At 41.5% G+C, this 22,272-nt stretch overlaps 1 protein-coding gene across 3 annotated transcripts; it reads left to right on the forward strand.

Moving 5' to 3' along the window:
- The first annotated feature begins 2,080 nt into the window (after nucleotides 1-2,080).
- On the forward strand, nucleotides 2,081-21,723 carry LOC116067466 (ATP-binding cassette sub-family A member 12-like). 3 transcript variants are annotated; one of them, XM_031323914.2, is made up of 4 exons: nucleotides 2,195-2,294; nucleotides 3,401-3,499; nucleotides 6,495-6,625; nucleotides 21,325-21,723. In XM_031323914.2, exons 1-4 carry the CDS (start codon nucleotides 2,280-2,282, stop codon nucleotides 21,335-21,337), a joined length of 258 nt encoding a protein of 85 aa, XP_031179774.1. In that variant the 5' UTR covers nucleotides 2,195-2,279; the 3' UTR covers nucleotides 21,338-21,723. The 3 variants fall into 3 exon arrangements, 1 of the variants encoding a protein (XP_031179774.1); XR_004109216.2 differs by lacking the exons at nucleotides 2,195-2,294; nucleotides 21,325-21,723 and adding an exon at nucleotides 2,081-2,186 and having other exon boundaries at nucleotides 6,495-6,715; XR_004897495.1 differs by lacking the exons at nucleotides 2,195-2,294; nucleotides 21,325-21,723 and adding an exon at nucleotides 2,701-2,710 and having other exon boundaries at nucleotides 6,495-6,715.
- The last annotated feature ends 549 nt before the right edge of the window (nucleotides 21,724-22,272 follow it).

Here is a 22,272-nt window from a genome sequence, read left to right on the forward strand (position 1 = left end):
CTTGAGCCCTCTCAATCTCCAGATAGTTCTCCAACTCTAACTCCACGTTGGTCTTAGCTACTGCGAGCGTCTGTCTTTCCTTACAAAGCTCAATCTTCTGAGTCTCCACATTTTTTGTAAGGGCCTCCTTCTCTCCCTTCATCTGCTCCAATTCGACTTTCAGGTCTTCAGTAATGAAGTACTGCAGGTCGAGATCTTTCTGGGCTTTTCGCAGCCTGTTGCTGATTTTTCCCAGCTGGGTTTTCAGATACTCTGTTTCCCTGGGTGGGGAGTGGACACGTTCAGCCAGAGCCTCATCCAGCTGGGCTCTATGGGAAGCCTGGGATCTTTCCAGTATCTCCTTTGCCTCCACGTCCTGTTTTTGGAGAGCTTCCTCCATCTTGCTCAATTTATCCTTCAGCTCCTGAGCTTGAGCCCTCTCAATCTCCAGATAGCTCTCCAACGTCACGTTGGTGGTCTTACCTACCGCGAGCATCTGTCTCTCTTTACGAAGCTCGATCTTCTGAGTCTCCACATCGTTTTTAAGGGCCTCCTTCTCTCTCTTCATCTGCTCCAATTCAACCTTCAGGTCTTCAGTAATGAAGTACTGCAGGTCGAGATCGTTTTGGGCTTTTCGCAGCCTGTTGCTGATTTTTCCCAGCTGGGATTTCAGGTACTCTGTTTCCCTGGGTGGGGAGTGGACACGTTCAGCAAGCTGAACTTGCAAGTCACACATCTCCCTCTGCATCAGCTTTTTGTCATGGCTCAAAGTGCTGCCCTCTCTCTGTTGTTGGAGCTGATCGAGGACATTGGCCAGCAAGTCCTCTCGGATGATCAGGTGAACTCTTCCCTCAGATTCACATTGGGTGAGCCTTGCCTCGCTGTCCTTCAGTTCACGCCGTACCTGTTCTTCAAGTGAACTGAGATAGAAATTAATTTGCGGTTCAATCTCTCTGGAGTGGAATTCCATGTTTTCCATCTTTGTATTCTGCTGACCAGTGTCTTTTCTCTCGTTGCAATCTGCACCTTTGGATTGTCACAGTCAAATGACTCTCTGATACAAACTGCTGTCTGAGTGAATTTGTGTCAGAACTAAAGTTGGGTCCCAGTATTCATAGTGTGTCGTTATGACGACAACAACAACATGTATTCTTATGTTTTCAATCCAAATGGTTATTGATTCTATTCCATTCAATCTTTGATTCTATTGTTGCTATCGTATACCAGTTTGTTTATGTTTGAATATACAGTATGAATGTAATGATTTCTGATGATTCCTAAAATATGGCAAAGAAAGAACACTCTACGAAATATGGAAAGGAAAAAGATGGATGTCTTTGCACAAGAGCAGTACACACAAGTATGCGCCAGTTGGGACGCCATTTTCTCTAACTCCAATAACCATGTGCGCTCAGCAACTACCTATTATTTAAGATGTGCATTTACCAATATAAAACTTTTTCTTTTTTTTTTTTCTTTTATTCAAACTGTCCAATACTTTTTATGTTGAATTTGAAAAGCCATTTAGACCCTGCTCATGTTTATTTTGCACGTTAAAAGTTGTCGTAAAGGAAGCGAAATATGAAGCTATTTATTGTGGGTTTAACCAATTATGATCAACCAAAAAGTCAAACAAATGATAGAATTATGTTATGCAGTTTCACAGTTTTTCTTCTATTTGCCACACAAGCCATTTACATATGGGGGTTTCCGTGTACCGTCTTCCAATGCCACCCTGCCAAGACCTTTCGCCACCCTATGTCAAATTTTCTAGATCCGCCACTGACCACGGCCCCTAAAAGCACCGTGATCTGGCACAGCTAAACATCTGCTGCTGGTAGCCACGTGCACTATGTGTTCACGTTACAACAGTCTGTTTTGTGGAGCCATGCGTTTTGTTGACATGTTAACAGAGTGAGATACAAAGTATTCTAGTTTTACTGGTATGTAGCCCATCTTTTGAAATTGTGCCCCACCAATTTTTTTAGATATAAAAATGCCACTAATTCTATTTTTTTTTAATTTATTTTTTTTTATTATTGGTGGTTATTTAAGTCCTGATATTACACACTCCGGTACAGTAGGTGGCGGCATACACCTTTAAACGTTGGTTTGTAGCCCGCCAATAAACTAAAGAAGAGGAAGAAAAAGAAGTCGCTAGGCGTCGCAGTGATGAGGGAGTTCATGCAAATAAGGCATGCGTTCAGGTGTGTACGTTACGCTACAGCGATCCTCACCTTAACTATTTTATCAGCTTTTTTTTACTGCTAAGCTGACTACAAACAAAACCCTGGCGAAATATGACAGTAATATGTGTAAGTAAAGACTCAGTGTGTGACTGTGACATTGAATTTGAACGTGGTGGAAAAGTGTTTCTCGCTAATCCTGAACAAAATGGCGGGAGCAGATAAAATTAACGTCGGTAAAGTTAGCTAGCAAGGTACAACGAGAGTAACTTTCTGTGTAAGTGAAACAAATGTTTAGAGTAACATAGGGCAAAGATATGAGAATGTGAATATTCTGAAACACATTGTTATAGCAATATAGTAGTTTTGTACTGCGGGCTGCCAAACTAATGGTGACTGAGCATTATTTAATGAAGCTAATCGTTGCTAGTGCGCTAGCTTAACGTACAGTGTCATTTTCATGGTCTCTCTAGTCATGGCTTCTAAAAATGTGATTTAACCGTGTAAATGTAGACGTGTTCTAGACCAGTCATTCCCAAACTGTGGTCCGCGGACCACTAATGGAAAAGCAAAATAAAATAAGAGTTTTTTTAACCATTTTACCAGGAAATTCCTATAAAAATCAAGAAGATGTATATTGATATAAAATTTAAATTAAATTGTCAAGTTATTGTGTGATTACTAAAATAGGCTAGTGGTGCTCAGCTGTGACGTTCAAGTCCAAACTCTGAAGATGAATAATCAAAGCCTGCTGTTCAAATGAACCTGATTATGCCCTTGGATGCTTGAGTAAATAAATAAATAAATAAAATATGTGGCAGCCGTGGTGTGCAGTAAACTTTCTTTTAACGAGCCTGATGTACTGATGCGATGACTGGTTATAGTTTTAGTGCTAGTAGGCCTATTAAGAGGTGCAGATAAATTCAGGTAGGACTGTGTGTAGACTTATTTTATTATGTGTATTATGAGGTGGTCGGCGAAAATTCTTGATCACAAATAGTGGTCCACACACACAAAAAGTCTGAAAACCCCTGTTCTAGACAACTTTTTGCTCACTGGGTCCAGGTTAGGGAGTGAATTTGAATTTGTGAGTTTGAATTTAATCACCATGTATACCCACAGTCACAGATAACCTGTAACATATAATTTTTTTCTTTAATAATTTATATATTTTTTTTCTGGTTAGAAAAATGATACCACTAATCATCTGATACTTTTTATAATTTCGCACATAGGCAGAATCCTGTTCTCCTGTTGGGCAGTTCTGTTTTCCATTGAGGCTGGAGTTAACAATGGAAAACTGCAAGTGGCTAATGCATCACATCACACAAAAGGTATCTAATTATCCCTCTACATATTTATACAACTGTCTGATTGAAATGACAGTTTTAAGATAAACGACATTTACAACTTGTCTGTGCACTCATCTCTGCACTTTTCTCAGTATTTGATTTTTTTTCATTTAACATTGAATACAAAATGCTACTACTATTCTGCCCTACAAAGGCAAAACGACGTAACATCATGTTTGGTCAAAAATGAGTTAGTCATTTTTGGGTTATTTGAGACCTCCTTATCATGTGAATAAATATCGTGAGTCAATTTGATTGTTTTAACGAGAAAATAAAGGGCTATGACAACCGTAACATCCAAAACGATACGAGAAATCACAGCAGAACGCCGTAACAGCCGTTACGGCTCTTTGCCTTTGTTTCGGCACGCTGAAGTTGAGTTACGGTGTTCTGACTTTGTTTAGCCAGGCATCAAGAGAGATGTTACTGTGCCGCCGTGATGTTACTGTACTCTGGCTTTGTCATACTGTCAAAGTTTGCCGCTTTTAATTGTCACCAAACCACGTAACATACAAATGACACATCTTTGAAATAAAGTGGCGATGGTTCAGATCTGTCAACGTCAGTGACAGCCCGGAACTAGCTAAATTTAATCTGTGTCACGTAGCGCTAACGGTGATGCTGACACAGCTCCTCACTTGGCGGAGCCTCACATCAGACGCCGTAAACCAATTATTAAATACACAGGCATCCTACCTTTCCATGCAATCCGATATAATCCATGGAAGATATAATCCATAGCAATGCACGTCATCTGCTGTATCCACAACAATCCATACGTGTTTGAACCATATTTCCTTCTTGAAGGTGTTCATGTCAGATCGTACACAAATCCATAATAGCAGCTAGTTATCACTAACGTCCGTACAAAGTAGGCTAACCTAAATGGTCGGTCAACTCTGTCTATGTTATCTCAGAATTAAAAAGTAGTAATCCAAGTCGAGTTTGTTGACTGCGCATCGTGAGCAGTTTGGTGGCCCTTAACCCTTAACCAGGGGCGATTCTAGGACCAGACCTTTAGGGGGGCTCAGCCCCTAATGAGAATATGACACGGATACAGTGCCTTGCAAAAGTGTTAAACATAATATATTTATCGTTAAACAATAAATATTCCTTTGTATTCAATTATAATTAAATTATCTTTATTGAGAAAATATTTATTGTATTTATTCATATGGTATACTGTACTGCAAAGTAACTTATCTGTCATATTGTTTAACTGTTAGTGTTGCCGCACTATCCTGATCTTTATAGCACTAAATAGGAACAACCAAAGGTCTTCTATATCATTTAAAACTAATACCATGATGACTAGACCTTGGTTAGGTGTTCTTATAATGGATGTAAGTATGGATAACAGCAAGCAAATATTGATTATATGTCAGTTACTGTCTTTTGCCTTTGCACGACTCCTTGTTTTTTGCCCATGATACAAAGGCAGAGTACAGTAACTGCCAAACAAGGGTCAAAGGTCAATTTTGAGCTCAAGATTTTTTTGCATACAAACATTTCTTCATTATAGCAACTAGTTGTCAAATTTTGGGAGTCCTACCTATAATACTTTTGTCTGGACAAAACAGAAACTTTAAAGTCATTTTTCTCAGTTTCACACTCTAGCGAGTTAAGGTCTTTTGCCTTTGTAGGGCAGTATTATCAGCCTTTTGCAAAAGTTTTCGTGCCAAGGCTCAGTAATGTTTGGCCCTCATCCCCTGGGGCCCACTTACGTAATTTTGCAGGGAAAGCAAAAAAAAAGAAATCTGATTTAAATGTATACCATTATGATTATTAATGTTTATTTTGTGGAAATATATTTTGGTTTGAGTGTTTCCCCTACCATTGTTTGGGGGGGGATGGCCCTCCGCCCCCTGAAAGAATGACAAAATTGTATAATTATGTTATAGCAATATTCAACAACAAAAAAACGGATGCGTGAGATAAAGCTGTTTTATTACATACAGGTAATTCACTTCTCGTTCCTCGCCTAAAAGTTTAATTCATTTAACTTTAGTCGCGCAACCTTGCCCCTATTTTCACCTTTTGCTGAGTAACGTACGTTAACATCCCATGGTCTCGTGAACATTATGGTTAAGTAATCGGAACGAATAGTTAAGAAAAGAACTAACCATAGAAATAAAATGTCATTATACTATTTCTATGGAACTACTGTAGTCCCTGTTGCTGCCATGTTGTTTGTGTATTTCTTTGGCAAACGTGCGGGGGGGGGGGGCTGAGCCCATTCAGAACTACAGGTGCCCAGAGGGAAGCGGATCTTTAAGAAAACCGATTTTCATTTATACAAGTCAACGTTAACTACACATTCAAGTTAATCGATTTATCACCCAGCCCTAACAAAGATATTATGGTGATTAGTCTGAGTTTTCCCAAGGTTTCTGTGCTGTGTGTCTCAGGTCAGTGTGGGTAGGCCTGTCGCGATAGTCAGTAAGTCAATTAATCACATGATAAATAAAAATGAGCTTGATAATATTTATGGCCGAGATAATTTCCATTTGCATGCTTGTTTGTTTTCCTCTGCCGCCATGGTATCAGAAATAGGGCAGATGCACAACAGGGTTTCCGCTACGTACACCGCGCACCTCCGCTCCTTCAGTTGTCATCACTCACGAAGTCATGGCAACCAAATAAACAACAGGGCGAGTACTACTTGTCACTCAGTCTTAGGCAAAGTGACAAACGGCGACGAAAGCCGCGACATGAAATCCGCACTCACGCGGGTCCCGTGAAATATGACAGCTACAGTTTATTGGAAAATAGCATTGTTTATCAGACCCCAGATGAGACAAGAAGCTAACGTTAGCCCCGCTGCTGTGACGGCCCCTCTGCCTCGCCGCTGCAGGAGTCTGTGTGTGTGTATATACTGATGAGTCTCAAATATTTGTGGTTTCAGGCTGATTCCCCATTTGCATGACTTGATAGTAAAGTTTGCTGCCCCCTGATCTAAATGATGTGGTCCCTGCAGCTCCATCCTGACAGTCTGTTCCCTCCGACCTCTGGTACCGTCTACATCCTGAGCAGAGACATCTGGAAGCACCTGAGCGCCATCAGACAGGATCTGGGAGTCTGTCCTCAACACAACATCCTCTTCAGCATGTGAGTCTGAAAACATTTATTTATTATTTCCTCCTCATCTGAAAAACTGCTGACCACAGACTGAAAAAAGGTGTTTGTAGACTGCCTTTTTGAAGCCTCAAGTATGGCGTTGCCATCTTGTTTTTTCTTTTTAAGTCATTGTATTATGGTGCTTTCCATCTGATCTAATGGCAGCACAGACACTGAAAAAAAAACAACCTGCGTTACCTGGCGTTTGGGTGTTTTCTGTCTTTATTCTGTCCATTCTCGCTGTCAATATCTAAATATCGTCTTAAATTTTGGATATCGTAATATCCTGATATGACACAAGTGTTGTCTTTTCCTGGTTTCAAAGGCTGCATTACAGTAGAGTGATGTACTTTTCTGAACTTACCAGACTGTTCTAGCTGTTCTATTACTAACCCTAACCCACAGAGTTATTATATCAACATAACTGATGATTATTTATCAAAAATCTCATGTGCATATTTTGTGAAAGCACCAATTGTCAACCCTACAATATCGCCACAATATCGATATCGAGGTATGTGGTCAAAAATATCGGGATATTTGAATTTCTCCATATCGCCCAGCTCTAGTTGAACTGCTGCTTCTTTGTCTGCTTCTTCAGCATTCTCTGCATCTTTATTTCCTGGCATTTTGGAAGAAAAGAGGCCAAACATGGGTTTAAATACAACACAGCTGCTCGCTCATTGGTCAAAGTGAGCTTTATATCGTAGCCGGATTATTCAATAAGCATAATGGGCACTGGCGCCTGGCGCATTTACAGAAATGTTGATTAATGTGCATTGTCCTAATCAAATAAACTTAAACTTAAACACGTGAGCAGTTTATGGAGAAAAACTCTCTTTCCGTTTTCTTGGGACTTTGTGTTGATCTCGAAGTCGTAATGTAGAACGTGACGCTACAAAGAAGAAGTGTTATATCTTATTGCTCAGAGCTTCTAAACAACAGGTTGATAGCGGTTTCCACTGAAAGATGGCTTCATGTTCAGCAACTCATTTATCCGATTATTTGGAAACCATATGCTCTCAGGTACGGAAATTAGGGACGGTTTGATTTAACGTAAATCTGTCCTCGGTATACCGATGTAATTCGGTCGTCACCCAAATTCGGTAATGCGGCTGCTGCTCTGTCCCTGCAGGCTGAAGAGTAGGGGTTGTAGTGTTGTGGCGACACGGTTAGTGTCAGTTGCTTCCGGGCAGCTGTCTCGGGAGCACATCAGCAGGTTTTTGTGGGGTTGCCTGCGTGCAGGCGGCTTTGCTAGTCCGCTGGGTTTCAGTGCGTAAATACCCGCCGCAAGCCACATGAAGACTAATGGGGAGCTTAGCTAGTTTGTGTTGAGGCAGTTAGAGGGACGGGGCTGCAGTCATGCTTCTGCTGGGTGCTGGACTGTTGAGCTCTGCCACTTTGTCCAACATGGTTTGGTGTCAAGCGCGTCGGGAACGCCTCAGGCCACGAGTTCTCAAACGGATCACTCAAAGGTCCGCTGATCTGACTTTCCATTAAGCTCAGAGGGAAGTCAGGTTTTCGACATACAGTATATTATGACTTATTTCCTTCAGTGGTATCTATCCATGGAGTCACAACTGACAGGAAGTCAGAAATAATGCTAAGTGAGACAACAATGTTCTTTTCATTTCAACATTTTTACTGCATCGTTGCCACAGTTTAGAGGGAGACTGATTATCAGGTGATATTTATTTTTTTTGTATTTTTGTAAATTAAATTTAAATTTTTCGTCGCTGAACAGCGGCAGTAGAAACATGGTGTTACCTGTGAGGAACAGCCTTCCCCTGGATCATTAGGTCCACTCAAGCCATGGCCTTGTGGGTCACAGCATCTTGAGCTGCAAGAACTCAACACGTCACAAGACATGAAATCTGTATCTTTAAGAGACAACGGCTCAAATTATCTGCAGGTTTCAAACCTTTGCACCGCAAACAAATTTCACTTCAATTCATGGAGATGAATAGAGTAAGTACAATGTTGGCCTAAAACATCCGATACCGATGCTTTTGTTGTTCAGCTGTAATACAGCCTCGTTGACAGCTTTGTCACTGCACATCAGAATGTGATTGTTGGTATGGGGGCTCCATCTTGTTGAACTGTACATGCTACAGTAGTTTCCTGTTCAAAAGGAAAGCTAAAAAGTTGTTTCAAAATGGTCAAATCTGATGAAGGAAAGAAAAAAAACCGCAGGCAGAAGTAAACTGCTTCACTTATTGTTTGACCCTGTTGTGCTTTGGCGTCTAAAGGCTAACAGCGATGAGGAGTTGGGCTCTTTTTCTAACCGCTCTTTATTAGGGGTGGAACGGTACACAGAAGTCACGGTTCGGTTCATACCTCGGTTCAGACATCACGGTTCGGTACAATGGAGGGAAAGGCAAAACAAAAATGCAGAAGGCAATTTCTTTTTATTGTGAATTGTGCAGGCTGTATCACCTAGTGCCATACAGTCTCTCCCCTGAGCTAGCTGCAACAGCCTGAAGTGTATAAAGTAAGATGTAAACAGTAAACAATAAGTAGGCTACCCCACATCATCTCCAGACTCCATCTGGAACTTGTAAACAAAATAAGACAATCAGCTATAAAACTGAAAAGACAGCATCTCTTATTTATGAAAGTGCAAATTACTAATAATAATAATAATAATAATAACATATTCTACTTAGACAAGACCTTCCCCCACAAGATAAAAGGAAATATTCTTGCTATTAAGTGCAACAGGCATACCTTTGCCAACTGGCAAATTTGGTAACTTCAGAATAAAGATTAAGCAGTCAATTTTTTTTGTATTACCACATTACAGTTAAATGTATTTATACCACAGCTTGCTGTGGTAAACATAAACTGTCCCATAGTCCATATTTCTGATGGGTGAAGTTAAATGAAAAAAAATGTGGTACATCATCTCCTATAAAATATAAAAGAAAATAACAATCTGTGCTTTAGAGGCAGTGTATCTGGTGTATCACAATGTACCTCCTTAAAGGTAGCTTCATTGAATTAAGTTTTTTTTCAGAAACACAAGTTTGTCCACACTTTCACTAGTGAGGGTATACCTTGTGGCAGTGACTATGTCACCTGCCGTTGAAAAAAACTCTCACTTGGGACGGAGGTGGCAGGTACTGCCAGGTAGCATTTGGCCAACTTGGCTAGATTTGGAAATATTGTTTCATTGGACTTCCACCAGCCAAGTGGGTCGGATTCCATGGAAGTGCTTTCCTTGGCTACGAAGGCATATACCTCCTCCTTCACCCTCTGCTTCAAATCAGAATGGCTCCTCTGACTTCTGCCATGGCTGACGTCTTTGGAAGAGGTGGGGAGGATGATGTCTCAGACTCTGGCATTCTCTGCTAAGGAAGTAGCCTGTGAAGTTGATGGCCTGTCCTGCGGTGTCTCTGTGGTCTCAGTCTGCAGTATTATACAACAAAGACAGCAGTAAATGATAGGGTTTTATCAGTGAACCCTGTAACAATATGTTCAGTTAAGACATGACAGAAGTGAGGAAAAATCAATCAAACAAAAAACAACCTGAGCATTAAATACATACCTGCTCTGTTCTGCTCAGAACTTCTGTGATGAAATCTTCAAAGACTTTCTGGTGACAGGTAGGATCCAAGTGAGGGAGCAATTTGAACCTGGGGTCCAATGCAGTGCATTTATTTAAGAAAATCTGGAGATCTGGGTCAATGTATCGGATTTGCATGTTGTCTCTGATGGCATGCTTCATTTCCCTGACGAGGGGAGCATTGTCGTCACTTCGTTCCGTAGACTTCATTATCATTGTTTTGAGTGGTAGGATCATTGAAACAGACGGTGTTGTTTCAGTGCTCAACATTGTAGTGATGGTCTTCAAAGGTTTCATAATCTTAACCACACTCTCTGCGAAGCTCACCTCCTGATCTGACAGATGTGAGGCGTCATTGTTCTTTACTGACTTGTCTGTTAATGCAGAGTAAATGGCAACTTGCTGTTCCAGATAGCGCTCTACCATTTCATAGCTGCAGTTCCAGCGTGTTGACACATCGTGTATGAGGCAGTGTTTTGGCAAGCAGAGGGTCACCTGTTTACACTCTATACCAGGGGTGTCAAACGTACGGCCCGCAAACGGGTTTAATCCGGCCCGCGAGATGATTTTGTAAAGTATAAAAATGAGCTGCAATTTTTCAATAAAATAAACTGCTGTTCCATTTGCGTCCACTGGATGGCGCAATAGCAATTGTGTTAAGCAAGCAAACTGTTTATACCGGGGCAGAGCAAGTAGGTCAAGCAAGTGCAGCCAGCCCGCGATATTTATTACGGCTTCTACTTTTAACATTATGTGCTTTGGCACCCTCATTGCCCCAATATGTCTGTCAAAAAAGAGAAAAGTGGACACAGAGTGCAGAGTGTTCCAAGAAAAATGGTCATCCTCCTATTTATTCACAGAAGTGAATGGGAAAGCTGTATGTCTGGTGTGTTCACAGCATGTTGCAGTGCTGAAAGAATATAACCTTCGTCGTCCACTATGTGAGTCTTCATGCCGACAAATATGACAACTTTCAAGGACAGCGGAGAAGAGAGAAGGTGAATGAACTGTTGGCGGGTCTGAAGAAACAGCAGTCTGTGTTTACTCACAGCCGAGACATCAGTGACGCTGCAGTGAAAGCTAGCTACCTCATTGCTAATGAAATCGCAGTGGCTTCAAAACCATTTAGTGAGGGTGAATTTGTAAAAACATGCATGATGAAGGCAGCGGAGATTGTGTGCCCTGAAAAGCGCCAGGCTTTTGCAAATATCAGTCTGACAAGAAACACAGTTGCAGACAGGATTTCCGATCTTTCAGTGGATTTGGACAGCCAGTTGAAGCAAAAAGTAAAGTCATTTATTGCGTTTTCAGTTGCAATTGATGAAAGCACGGACATTACAGATGTTGCACAACTGGCCATTTTCATCCGCGGAGTTGATGATACATTGACCGTCACCGAGGAGTTCGTGGAGTTGGTGCCGATGACAAATACAACGAAAGCAGCTGATATTTTCACCGCACTCGTCGGCGCGCTGGACAGGGTCGGAGTGGACTGGTCCCGCGCTGTCAGCCTGGCTACAGATGGTGCGCCCTCAATGATCGGGAAAAAAGCAGGAGTTGTGACAAAGTTCAGAGAGAAAGTGCAATCTGCAAATGGAGGACGTGATTTTTGGACTTTTCACTCTATTTTGCACCAGGAGGCTTTGTGTTGCAAGTCATTAAAGATGGATAACGTCATGAAGGTGGTCATCCAAACTGTTAATTTCATCCGATCCAGAAGCCTGAATCACGTCAGTTTGACAGCCTTCTCAGAGAGAAAGACCACGTCTATGGCCTGCCATACCACACTGAGGTAAGATGGTTAAGCCGAGGTGCTGTGCTGAGGCATTTCTTTGATTTACGAGAAGAAATTGAACAGTTCATGGAAGAAAACAACAAAGTTGTCACGCAGTATTATGACAGCATACGTTCTTTCAAGTTGAAGCTGTCATTGTGGGAGACGCAACTCGCCGGTGGTGATGCAGCTCACTTTCCCTGTCTGAAAAATGTGTGCGCGACCCAACATGTGGCAGACATGAAGCGGTTCAAAGATAAAATAACGGGACTGTTACGGGAGTTTAAGCAACGCTTTCAGATTTTTGGTGAACTGGAGAAAGACTTCAAAGTTTTTTGCTCGCCATTCACCGTGAATCCCTCTGATCTGCCCGTCAGCATCCAACTTGAAATAATAGACTTGCAGTGTGACTCGGATTTGAAGGGCAAATTTGCCGCAGCTGGCTTGGACACATTTTATCAGAATCTCTTGCCAGGTTACCCCAACTTGACAGCCCTCGCCGCAAAACTGTTGTGCATGTTTGGAACCACATATCTTTGTGAGCAAGTTTTCTCTGTAATGAGCATAAATAAAACAAAGCTGCGCTCAAGGCTCACGCACAAGCACTTGAATCACATCCTGAAGTTGGCTGCCACTCAGGATGTGATGCCTGATATTGATGCGCTGGTGAAAGCTAAAAGATGCCAGGTATCAGGAGTCAAATAAACTATGCAACCCCACTTAAAGTGTTGCATGAGACACCCTGATATAGTTCTGTGATCTGTGATATACTTCTGTGAATCACTGAGGCATTGTGTGTTTGTGTGTTCTTTGTCCTCAGAATTTTCAAATAACTTGAGGTGTTTTATGATTAATAGTGATGTTGTGCTTGTACTATTTTGGACACACTGTCCTCAGGCTCCAGCTTTATGTTTTATGTTGATCGTATTAAAGCAAAGAAAACAATCTGAAGTTGTTGTTTTTAAGTTATATATACCATGATTTTACCGGTCCGGCCCACTTGGGAATAGATTTTCCTCCATGTGGCCCCTGAGCTAAAATGAGTTTGACACCCCTGCTCTATACACAGCCGTCGTGCTACGATGGAAAAAAGTCTTTCTGATTTTTCCTAATAATCGAGATACCTGGTTGACTGCCAGTGCTTTTTGTGCGGCTAGATTTAGGGTATGGGCAAAGCATGCTACATGCGGACCCAGCCCTGCTTCTCTGATGGCATTAACAATATTTTTTGCATTGTCTGTGGTCACTGAAATAGTTGTTCCAGGACTCTCTAGTTTACACTCTGCCACGACCTCCTGTAGCTTCTCAGCTAGGTGAGTGCTTGTGTGCTGCTCATACAGGGGCCGCGTCTGTAGAACTGACGCTTTAATTTCCCACTCAGAGTCAATAAAATGAGCAGTCACCGTGAGATAGCTTTCTGTAGCACGCAAAGTCCAACCATCAGTCGTTAGTGAAACGGAGGGTGCAGCTTACAACTCGTGCTCCATCAACGTCCGTGTTTGGTGTGTATGGAAGGGACTACAGTTTGCCTCATATGTGGATGGGATGGCATGTGGCACGAGGTTCAAGTACATGCAGCAAATACTTGAAGCCAGGTTCCTCTACGAGTGAATACGGGCGCGTTGAAGATGACATGTAAATTCCGATAGCTTCAGTGATTTTTTTTTTTTTTTTTTTTTTTTTTTTTTTGGCCCTATTTCTATGTGTATCTAAAGGCTGGTTAAGCACTGTAGGGAGGAGAAGTTGGACAGTTTTTTGTCTCGTTCCAGTGATTGGCACATCTGGGTGATGGCGGTGATGGAAATTCTAGCCTTTGCTTATGCCTCTTCAATCGTCGCCCCTGTTTCTCGTGACGTCGCTGGGTCTTTAACTCTTTAATTTTCTGCCGCTGCTCGTCCCTCAGCTCCTGGTGACACAATTTTGGGCTCTTCCTCAGCTGCACCTACTGTTTTTTTTAGCAGCCCCAGTTGCCACTTTCTCTCCTCCTTTAATTGGTCCTGCTTTTTCAGCCGCTGTCTCCGTTTACGGGAGGGACTGTCCTCCCCTGCCCTACAGGGAGACGGACTACTTGGAGAGCTGGAGGAATAGCTGCTCACAGTGCTGCTGGTGGGGCTGCTCCTTTGGCTGCTTTTTATTTTTTATTCAAGCTTTATTGAAAGATGTGGATATACAGCAGGAAACATCTTCTGTGCATCTTGAGAGCCTATGTTCATAAATGAGCCAGGGGGTTACTAAAGGAAAAAAATCAAAACCAAGCAAAAACTTCATATAAATATTTTGTAAAGCTTACAGAGGTCATATGATCGAACAGCTTTTTTGTTTACAGTTAGATATGGAAAACATGTATTGTTTAATATTGGCAGGCAGCTCCAAAAAGCTTGGCTTCTTTTTCAAAAACTTTGATGTAAATACATTTGGTTAAAATAATTATTAAATTTATCACATAATACTCTACTCTGAATAAAACTTTCTATCATATTGAGTGAATCCAAACAATACATTTTCCCAAAGTAAAGTGAATTGAGGGTAAATAGGAACAGCAATAAAATGTGACAATCTGCTCCAAAGTTTCTTGGTATATTGGCAAGACCAAAATAAATGTGCTATAGAAATAAAGTTACCTTCCAACCTCCAGCCTGGTAACAACAACGCGTCACATGGGTCTTTTTTCTTCGGAAATGACTGTCATGGCGACTTGTTCAGAATACAATCTCATATTGTACTAAAATAGTTCACCGTAGTTTTTTTTTTTTAAAGATAATTTGTTGGGCATTTTAGGCCTCTATTTCCACAGGACAGATGAAGATATGAAAGGGGAGAGAGAGGGGGAATGACATGCAGCAAAGGGCCGCAGCTCGGAGTCGAACCTGCGGCCACTGCGTCGAGGAGTAAACCTCTATATATGCGCGCCTGCTCTACCAACTGAGCTAACTTGGCCTCGCCAGACTGTATAATCAGGTTGGTGTGTCAGGGCCCTCAAAGAAGGTAAAAAAGCATGATGTGATTTCATTTGAGTTGAAAAAGTACACTAGCTTTTTGAATATTTCTACTTTAAACTAGGGCTGGGCGATAAATCGATTTTATCGATTAACTCGAATGTGTAGTTAACGTTGATTTGTTTAAATGAAAATCGATTTTCTCCTTAACATCCGCCGACGCTCCCCTCTGGGCTCCTATAGCTCCGAACGGGCTCAGCCCTCGCCCCGCGCGTTTGCCATAGAGATACACAAACAACATGGCAGCGACAGGGACTAACATTAATTCTTTTCTTAACTAGTAGTTTCATTACTTACTTATCCGTAATCTCCGCCGAAATGACCGGCAGCTCGCGGTGCTCTGTCCCCGGCTGAGAGTCACCTATTCTCGGATAACTGAACCACCAGCTACCACTGACCTAAAGGACCACCATGCGGGGCACCAGAGGCGGTGTTGAGGAACTCTTTTGCGGCTCAACACATCTACTAAATGCCGCTGATACGACCGAGCTGTGATGGAGGTCTGTAGCGGCTTAAACAACTAGCAATCGCCGCTCTGTAGCACGGAGCTCCTCTTCGACGTTTGTTTCTACCGCTAGTTACTATGAAGGAGCTTGCTACAGGTATGCTACATTCAAGAGACCATGGGATGTTAATGTACGTTACTCAGCAACAGGTGAAAATAGGGGCAATGTTGCGCAATAACGTTAAAATGATTTGAACTTTTAGCGAGGAACGAGAAGTGAATTACCTGTATGTGTGAAAACAGCTTTATCTCACGCATCCGTTTGTTTGTTGTTGAATATATAGCACCCCCCATCCAAAAAAAGGGAAAACACTCAAACCAATTTATATTTCCACAAAATTGGCATGAATAATCATAATGGTATACATGCCCCATGTGTGTGCGTGTGTGTGAGTCAAAACAAAATAAAGTTAAAACTTGTTTTGAACAATTTCTTTGTCATCTGCAGATTGTTTTTAAGTAGGGGGAGAAGAAAAACGATTTCAATCTTAAATCGGATTTTTTTGGAAAAAATCGGGGATTTTATTTTTAGGTCATATCGCCCAGCCCTACTTTAAACTTTAACTGTAAAGACTGCTAAACAAGAAGGGGGATTTACGGCACAACACCCTTAGTCAGATCAAGTTTCTGTGAATCATCACAGTTTCTCCTGCTCGTTCAGCCGCCGTCTCCGTTTACGGGAGGCACTATCCTCCACTGCCCTACAGGGAGACGGATGACTGGGAGAGCTGGACCGCGAGCTGCTGCTCACAGTGCTGCTCGAGGAACTACTCCTTCGGCTGCTTCTGGTCTGTCTCATTCTCTCATTCTCTCTTTAAAATGTGTTACCTGTGCAGGGGATCTAGCAGTCTGCCCGCTGGAGGGGGTCTGGGTCATGGCCACCTTTGACAGGTGCAGTCACGGGTGTTAAATCCACCGCTGTCCTAGGAGCTGCATAAACAAATAACAAGTCAACACTTAAAGATGTGAAATTACATTACATTACATGTCATTTAGCTGACGCTTTTATCCAAAGCGACTTACAATTAAGTGCTTTCAACTGTGAAGGTTCAAACTCCAGACCACAAGTAGTAAGTGCAAATACAGTAGCTTTAAATAGGCAAAGCTACAAAGAGACATATGAACGTGCAGGTTCGAAAGTGCAAGTTCAAGATTTTTTTTTTTTTATTATTTTTTATCCGAGGTGTAGTCGGAAGAGATGCGTTTTTAGCCTTTGGCGGAAGATGTGTAGGCTTTCGGCCATCCTGATATCGATGGGGAGCTCGTTCCACCATTTGGGAGCCAGGACAGTGAACAGTCGGGATTTCGTTGAGTGATTAGTTCTCCCTCGCTGTGAGGGAGCAGCCAGCAGTTTGGCTGATGCAGAACGAAGTGGGCGGGTTGGGGTATATGGTTTGACCATGTTCTGGATGTAAGCGGGTGCTGATCCGTTCGTGGCCCTGTACGTAAGTACTAGTGTCTTGAAGCGGATGCGGGCTGCAATTGGTAGCCAGTGAAGAGAGCGGAGGAGAGGTGTAGTGTGAGAGAACTTGGGGAGGTTGAAGACAAGTCGAGCTGCTGCATTCTGAATGAGCTGCAGGGGTTGGATGGCACATGCAGGCAGGCCAATCAGGAGGGAGTTGCAGTAGTCTAGTCTAGTCTAGACGCCTTCTGCGTTAGAAGGGGACGTATCCTTCTGATGTTATGCAGCATGTATCTACACGATCGGGTGGTTGCAGCAATGTTAGCAGTGAAGGAGAGTTGGTCGTCAAGTGTTACACCCAGGTTTCTAGCAGTCTTGGTGGGGACTACTATAGAGTTGTCAATTGTTATAGTCAGGTCTTGGGTAGGAGAGCCCTTCCCTGGAAGGAAAAGGAGCTCAGTCTTGTCGAGGTTGAGTTTCAGATGGTGTGTGGACATCCAAGAAGAGATGTCAGTCAGACAGGCCGAGATACGTGCTGCTACCTGAGTTTCAGACTCAGGAAAGGAGAGAATTAGTTGGGTGTCATCTGCGTAGCTGTGATAAGAAAAGCCGTGCGACTGAATGACAGACCCGAGAGAGTTGGTGTACAGAGAGAAGAGGAGGGGACCCAGGACTGATCCTTGAGGAACCCCAGTTTTAAGTGGGCAAGGTTCTGAGCTAGACCCTCTCCAGGTTACCCGGTAGGTTCGGTCTGCCAGGTAAGATGTGAGTAATGAGAGCGCAGAGCCTGAGACACCCAGATTTCGGAGTGTCGAAATGAGGATCTGGTGGTTCACTGTGTTAAAGGCAGCAGAAAGATCCAGAAGGATGATGATGGAAGAGAGAGAGGTTGTTCTAGCGATGTGAAGCTGCTCAGTGACAGCAAGGAGGGCAGTTTCTGTTGAGTGGCCAGCCTTGAAGCCAGACTGGTGGGGATCAAGAAGGTTGTTCTGGTGGAGATAGGTAGAGAGTTGATTATAAATGGCACGCTCAAGAGTTTTAGATAGAAATGGAAGAAGGGAGACGGGTCTATAGTTATTTACATCAGAGGAGTCGAGTACAGGAATTTAATGAAGGAATCTGTATCTTTAAGAGAAAATGGCTCAAAAAATCTGCAGGTTTTAAAACTGCACCTTAAGGACCTCCAGAATCTCCCTCCTGTGCCTCGCCTGCATTTTTATTATGGAGTTGAAGTATTTAGTATATTAATTTCTTTTTATTTCCTCCTTCACATCTTTGTCGCTGCTTGTCTACTAAAAGAAAAAAAAGATGATACATATTTTATTTTTTTAAACTTATATTTATTGTTTTGTTTGTTTTTGTACAATATTGAAAAGCACAACAAGACATGGAACAAACAGAGCACCTACAGAGTAGGGCTGCAGCTAACGATTATTTTTGGATTCTAATATTCTAGTGATTATTTCATTGATTGAGTAAAAAATTATTTTGTGTTATTAAACAATACCAAATAATGCATAACGGAAATACAGATATTAACACTTTTATTGGCTATCAAAACTAAGCCCATTTAGTGCAACTTGCCCATTTAGTGCATTTAAGTGTCACCTGACATTGCAGAAACAAATGAATAACAACACAGTAATGTCAAGTTACTGTGGAAGAGAGAGAGAGAGAGAGAGAGAGAGAGAGAGAGAGAACAAACTCAACCACAAGGAATTACAATTAAATTATTTATTAATAAAAAATAGACATTTATAATAAATATTTTTTATAGCATTGTCACAATGAAAAAAGTACATTTTCTCCTGATGTGTCCGTCTGAAAAAAGCCATTTTAGTGTCAGAATGTTCTGGAGATATATGGCTTGTAAAGAATGGCTCCAATATTTAGGTGACTATGGAGTGAAAGAATCTCTCATAATCTGTGTTCTCATTCACTTCTCCTGTTGGCAAGTTTATTTCTATAGAGCACCTTCTCATACACAGGGGTTATTCAAAGTGCTTTACAGGCAAAAAATACAATGCAAGGACAGACACATTTCATGAAGTTACTTTATAACAAAGTGTGAAACCTAAAATAATTAAAATGACTGTAAATAAGACTAATTAAAAGCTCTGGAAAAGAGAACAGCCTTATGTTAGTTTTAAAATAGTTATAGTTTGTGCATGTCTTAGAAGCTGATTCCAGCAATGGGCAACATAATGGCTACAAGCTGTTTCACTGTTGGAATCAATACACTCAGGTAGGGCTGGGCGATATGGCCTAAAAAAAATCCCTGATTTTCTTTTCACATTTGGTTTAGCTTGAAACTGTTGAGCTGTGTCTTCCTCTTCCTCCTAAACATACAGATCAAATGTATATACTGCATATTTTACAGCAGTTTGTCTGCACCAAGCAGTATTGGAGGTTGGCACTGTGATATGAATGAACACCTAAAGTAAATATGTAATTACTAAATGCCAACATGTGGACTTGTGTGGGAGTGAAAAGAGATGAGAGGTGGAGGAAACCCTGCACCGGTTTAAAAAAAAAAAAAAAAAAAGAGCGAGTCCTTCAGTTTTACTGATCCAATAACATCAAGAACTTCTGGCAGCTTGTGTGGCTATTGTTTGGGACAGAGCTCTTCATCTGTTGGCTACTTTAAACTGTTGTCATTTGCTCCTGAAAGTCACTCGGGCTGCAACTAACAATTATTTTGAATTGGTGAAAAATGTGGATCAGAGTTTCCCAAAGCCCAAGATGACGTCCTCAGATGTCTTGCTTCGTTTTCTTGTTTTCGTCACAACTCAAAGATATTCAGTTTACTGTCCCAGTGGAGAGAAGAAACTAGAACAAGCTGACATCAAGTCAAGTTTCACTGTTTTTGATTCAAACGGATTAATGGATGTTCAAGTAGTTGAGATTAATCTAAGAGTTGAATGTTTGCAGCTTTCTTCCTAAAGTAGAAACCCCTGATGTTGTCATTGAACTGGTGCACTTCTCCATGTGCTCTGGCCACATGAGGACGCTGTTGTCCAGAGTTAGCTTAGTTACAGCAGAGAAGGTCCACGGTTCGATCCCCAGCTGCAGCAAAGATGGATGTCAGAAAAAGGTAGTTAAACAGAGACATGATAACTGGAGAACAGTGGGAGGTTTAGTAAACCATGTAGAAAGATATAGCTGTAATGTATCTAAAACAACTGAACACTAGTGCTGCCAGTTAACTTTTCGTAGACTGTGGCTGCACTCAATGGTTCTGGTTCAGATAACTATTATGATTTGGCACCATAAATAATATTTATGTAGATTGATTGATACATTGATTGATTGATTGATTGATTGATTGATTGAAAGTATTTTACTTGATCCCAGTGTCTCAAATGCTCTGTGAACTGGAGCGTCTGAGGTTCACAATGCTATTCACAGCACAGATACATGATACCGTGCATTTATTCTTATTTTATATATATGTATATAAACATTTGTTTTTAATAAGTCATTAGTTTAATCCAACTTAAATCCTGCTTGACATTAAACGAATAATGTAGGATGGTTGCTTGACATTATCAAATGCCTCCGCTGCCAGTTTGAATCCAGCTCTGCAAAGCTGCTACCTTAAGCTCCTTCTCTCTCTTCTTCTCTCAGCTTTGTTGTGAAGGCACACAGAAACTAACATAAGGCTAGACATTTATTTAAAAATATAAAAGTTTATTATATCAACCAATTGGGACATTCGTTTATCATCTCATAACAAAATAAGCTAAGGTGATTTCTATCCGCTTTCACTAACGTAAGGTTCCATCTGATTGTTGCTCTAACATATTGACTGTAAAAATGTGTAATGTAGCACGAGTTAAGAGTCCCAAGCATCCCATCCCTGAGCCTCTCTTCTCTACAGAGACACACTAATGGACCGGACGGGACGTAGCTACGTTAGCCTGCTGCTGCTACATGGGCTGCTGTTAGCTTTAGCTCTTAACATAGCATTAGCTATATGTTAATATAAGGCAATGCTGCGCTACATGATGCAAACGTTACAAGCTGAAGCTGCACATTATTATTATTATAACTATCCACAGGGCATCTGTCATCATAACTCGTGAAGGCAGAAGGGCTTTCCCTCTCTTTCACATGCACTGCTCCGTGGGTGAGAATAGAAACAAAGTCACGTGACTGGGGGCAGAGGGCATCGCTGAGGGCAACACAAATCAACACGAGATTGAATGATATGGCGATTTAATTTGATTTAACTTTACTTATGATGGGCTTATTATATTGATTCAGCCACAACAGGAAAAAAAAGAAAAAGAAAAAAGTTTATTTTAGCTCTTCCTCCATTCAGGGCAACAATAGCCCATAGGTGTGCACGTCCCTGCATTGGTCCATGAATAGAGATGTGATCAGGTGAAGCCACCTTACTTTGACTAAAGCAATGCGTTGTTCTGAGTGTCTCTCTGTGTCCTCAGGAGGCCATCCTGACCACCATGACCTCATGCACCATGGCTTTGGTTTCACGTTGCCGTTTGGTGATCTGGTGTGGGTTCCCTTCACCTACACCCTGCAGACCTATTACCAGCTGGTCAGCCATCCCAACCCCCTGAGGATTGTGATTACTATATTTGACAGAGACGGCCAGAAAATATACTTCACTATCAAAACTTCTCAATTTTAAGATAATGGCTTGCCTCCAAATCTGCCTAAAACAAGCTGTCTTCAAAAGTGTTTGTGCTTTGTATTTGTAGTTAATTTCTAACAGTTTTATTTGCTTTCACTAGCCATACAATCATTTTTATCTGATGACCCTGTATTAAAGACCATCCTAAATGACTCCACAATGTTGTAAAAGTAAATAAAATATGAAAAAGTACACTGTATGCATTTATTTTGTCTGCTCAAAAATATTGCTGAACTTCATAAAGGCCTTAATATAAATTATATAGATATATATATATATATATATATATATATATATACATACTAAACAAAACTATAAATGCAACTCTTGCTTTTGCCCCCATTTTTCATGAGCTGAACTCAAAAGATCTAAGACGGTTTTCGATGTACACAAAAGGCTTATTTCTCTCATTGTTCACAAATCTGTGTTAGTGAGCACTTCTCCTTTGCCGAGATAATCATCCACCTCACAGGTGTGGCATATCAGGATGCTGATTAGACAGCATGATTATTGCACAGGTGTGCCTTAAGCTGGCCACAATAAAAGGCCACTCTAAAATGTGCAGTTTTACTGTATAGGGGGGGGGGGGTCCGAAAACCAGTCAGTAGTGAACAATATTTGATGTTCAGTGTATATAAACACATACATTAAGAGTGTGTGTGTGTGTGTGTGTCTGTCCAAAAACTGGGGAATACAGTATACTTGTGGGGTCTGCACAGCCTTGTGGGGCCCAAAATGC

This window comes from Sander lucioperca, chromosome 5 (genome assembly GCF_008315115.2).
Source record: "Sander lucioperca isolate FBNREF2018 chromosome 5, SLUC_FBN_1.2, whole genome shotgun sequence".
Classification (NCBI taxonomy): domain Eukaryota; kingdom Metazoa; phylum Chordata; class Actinopteri; order Perciformes; family Percidae; genus Sander; species Sander lucioperca.

Excerpts from the sequence above, each read along its gene's own strand:
- LOC116067466 (XM_031323914.2), top strand. Across the intron at positions 3,500-6,494 it reads TGCATCACATCACACAAAAG|CTCCATCCTGACAGTCTGTT; the intron begins GTATCTAATTAT and ends TGGTCCCTGCAG.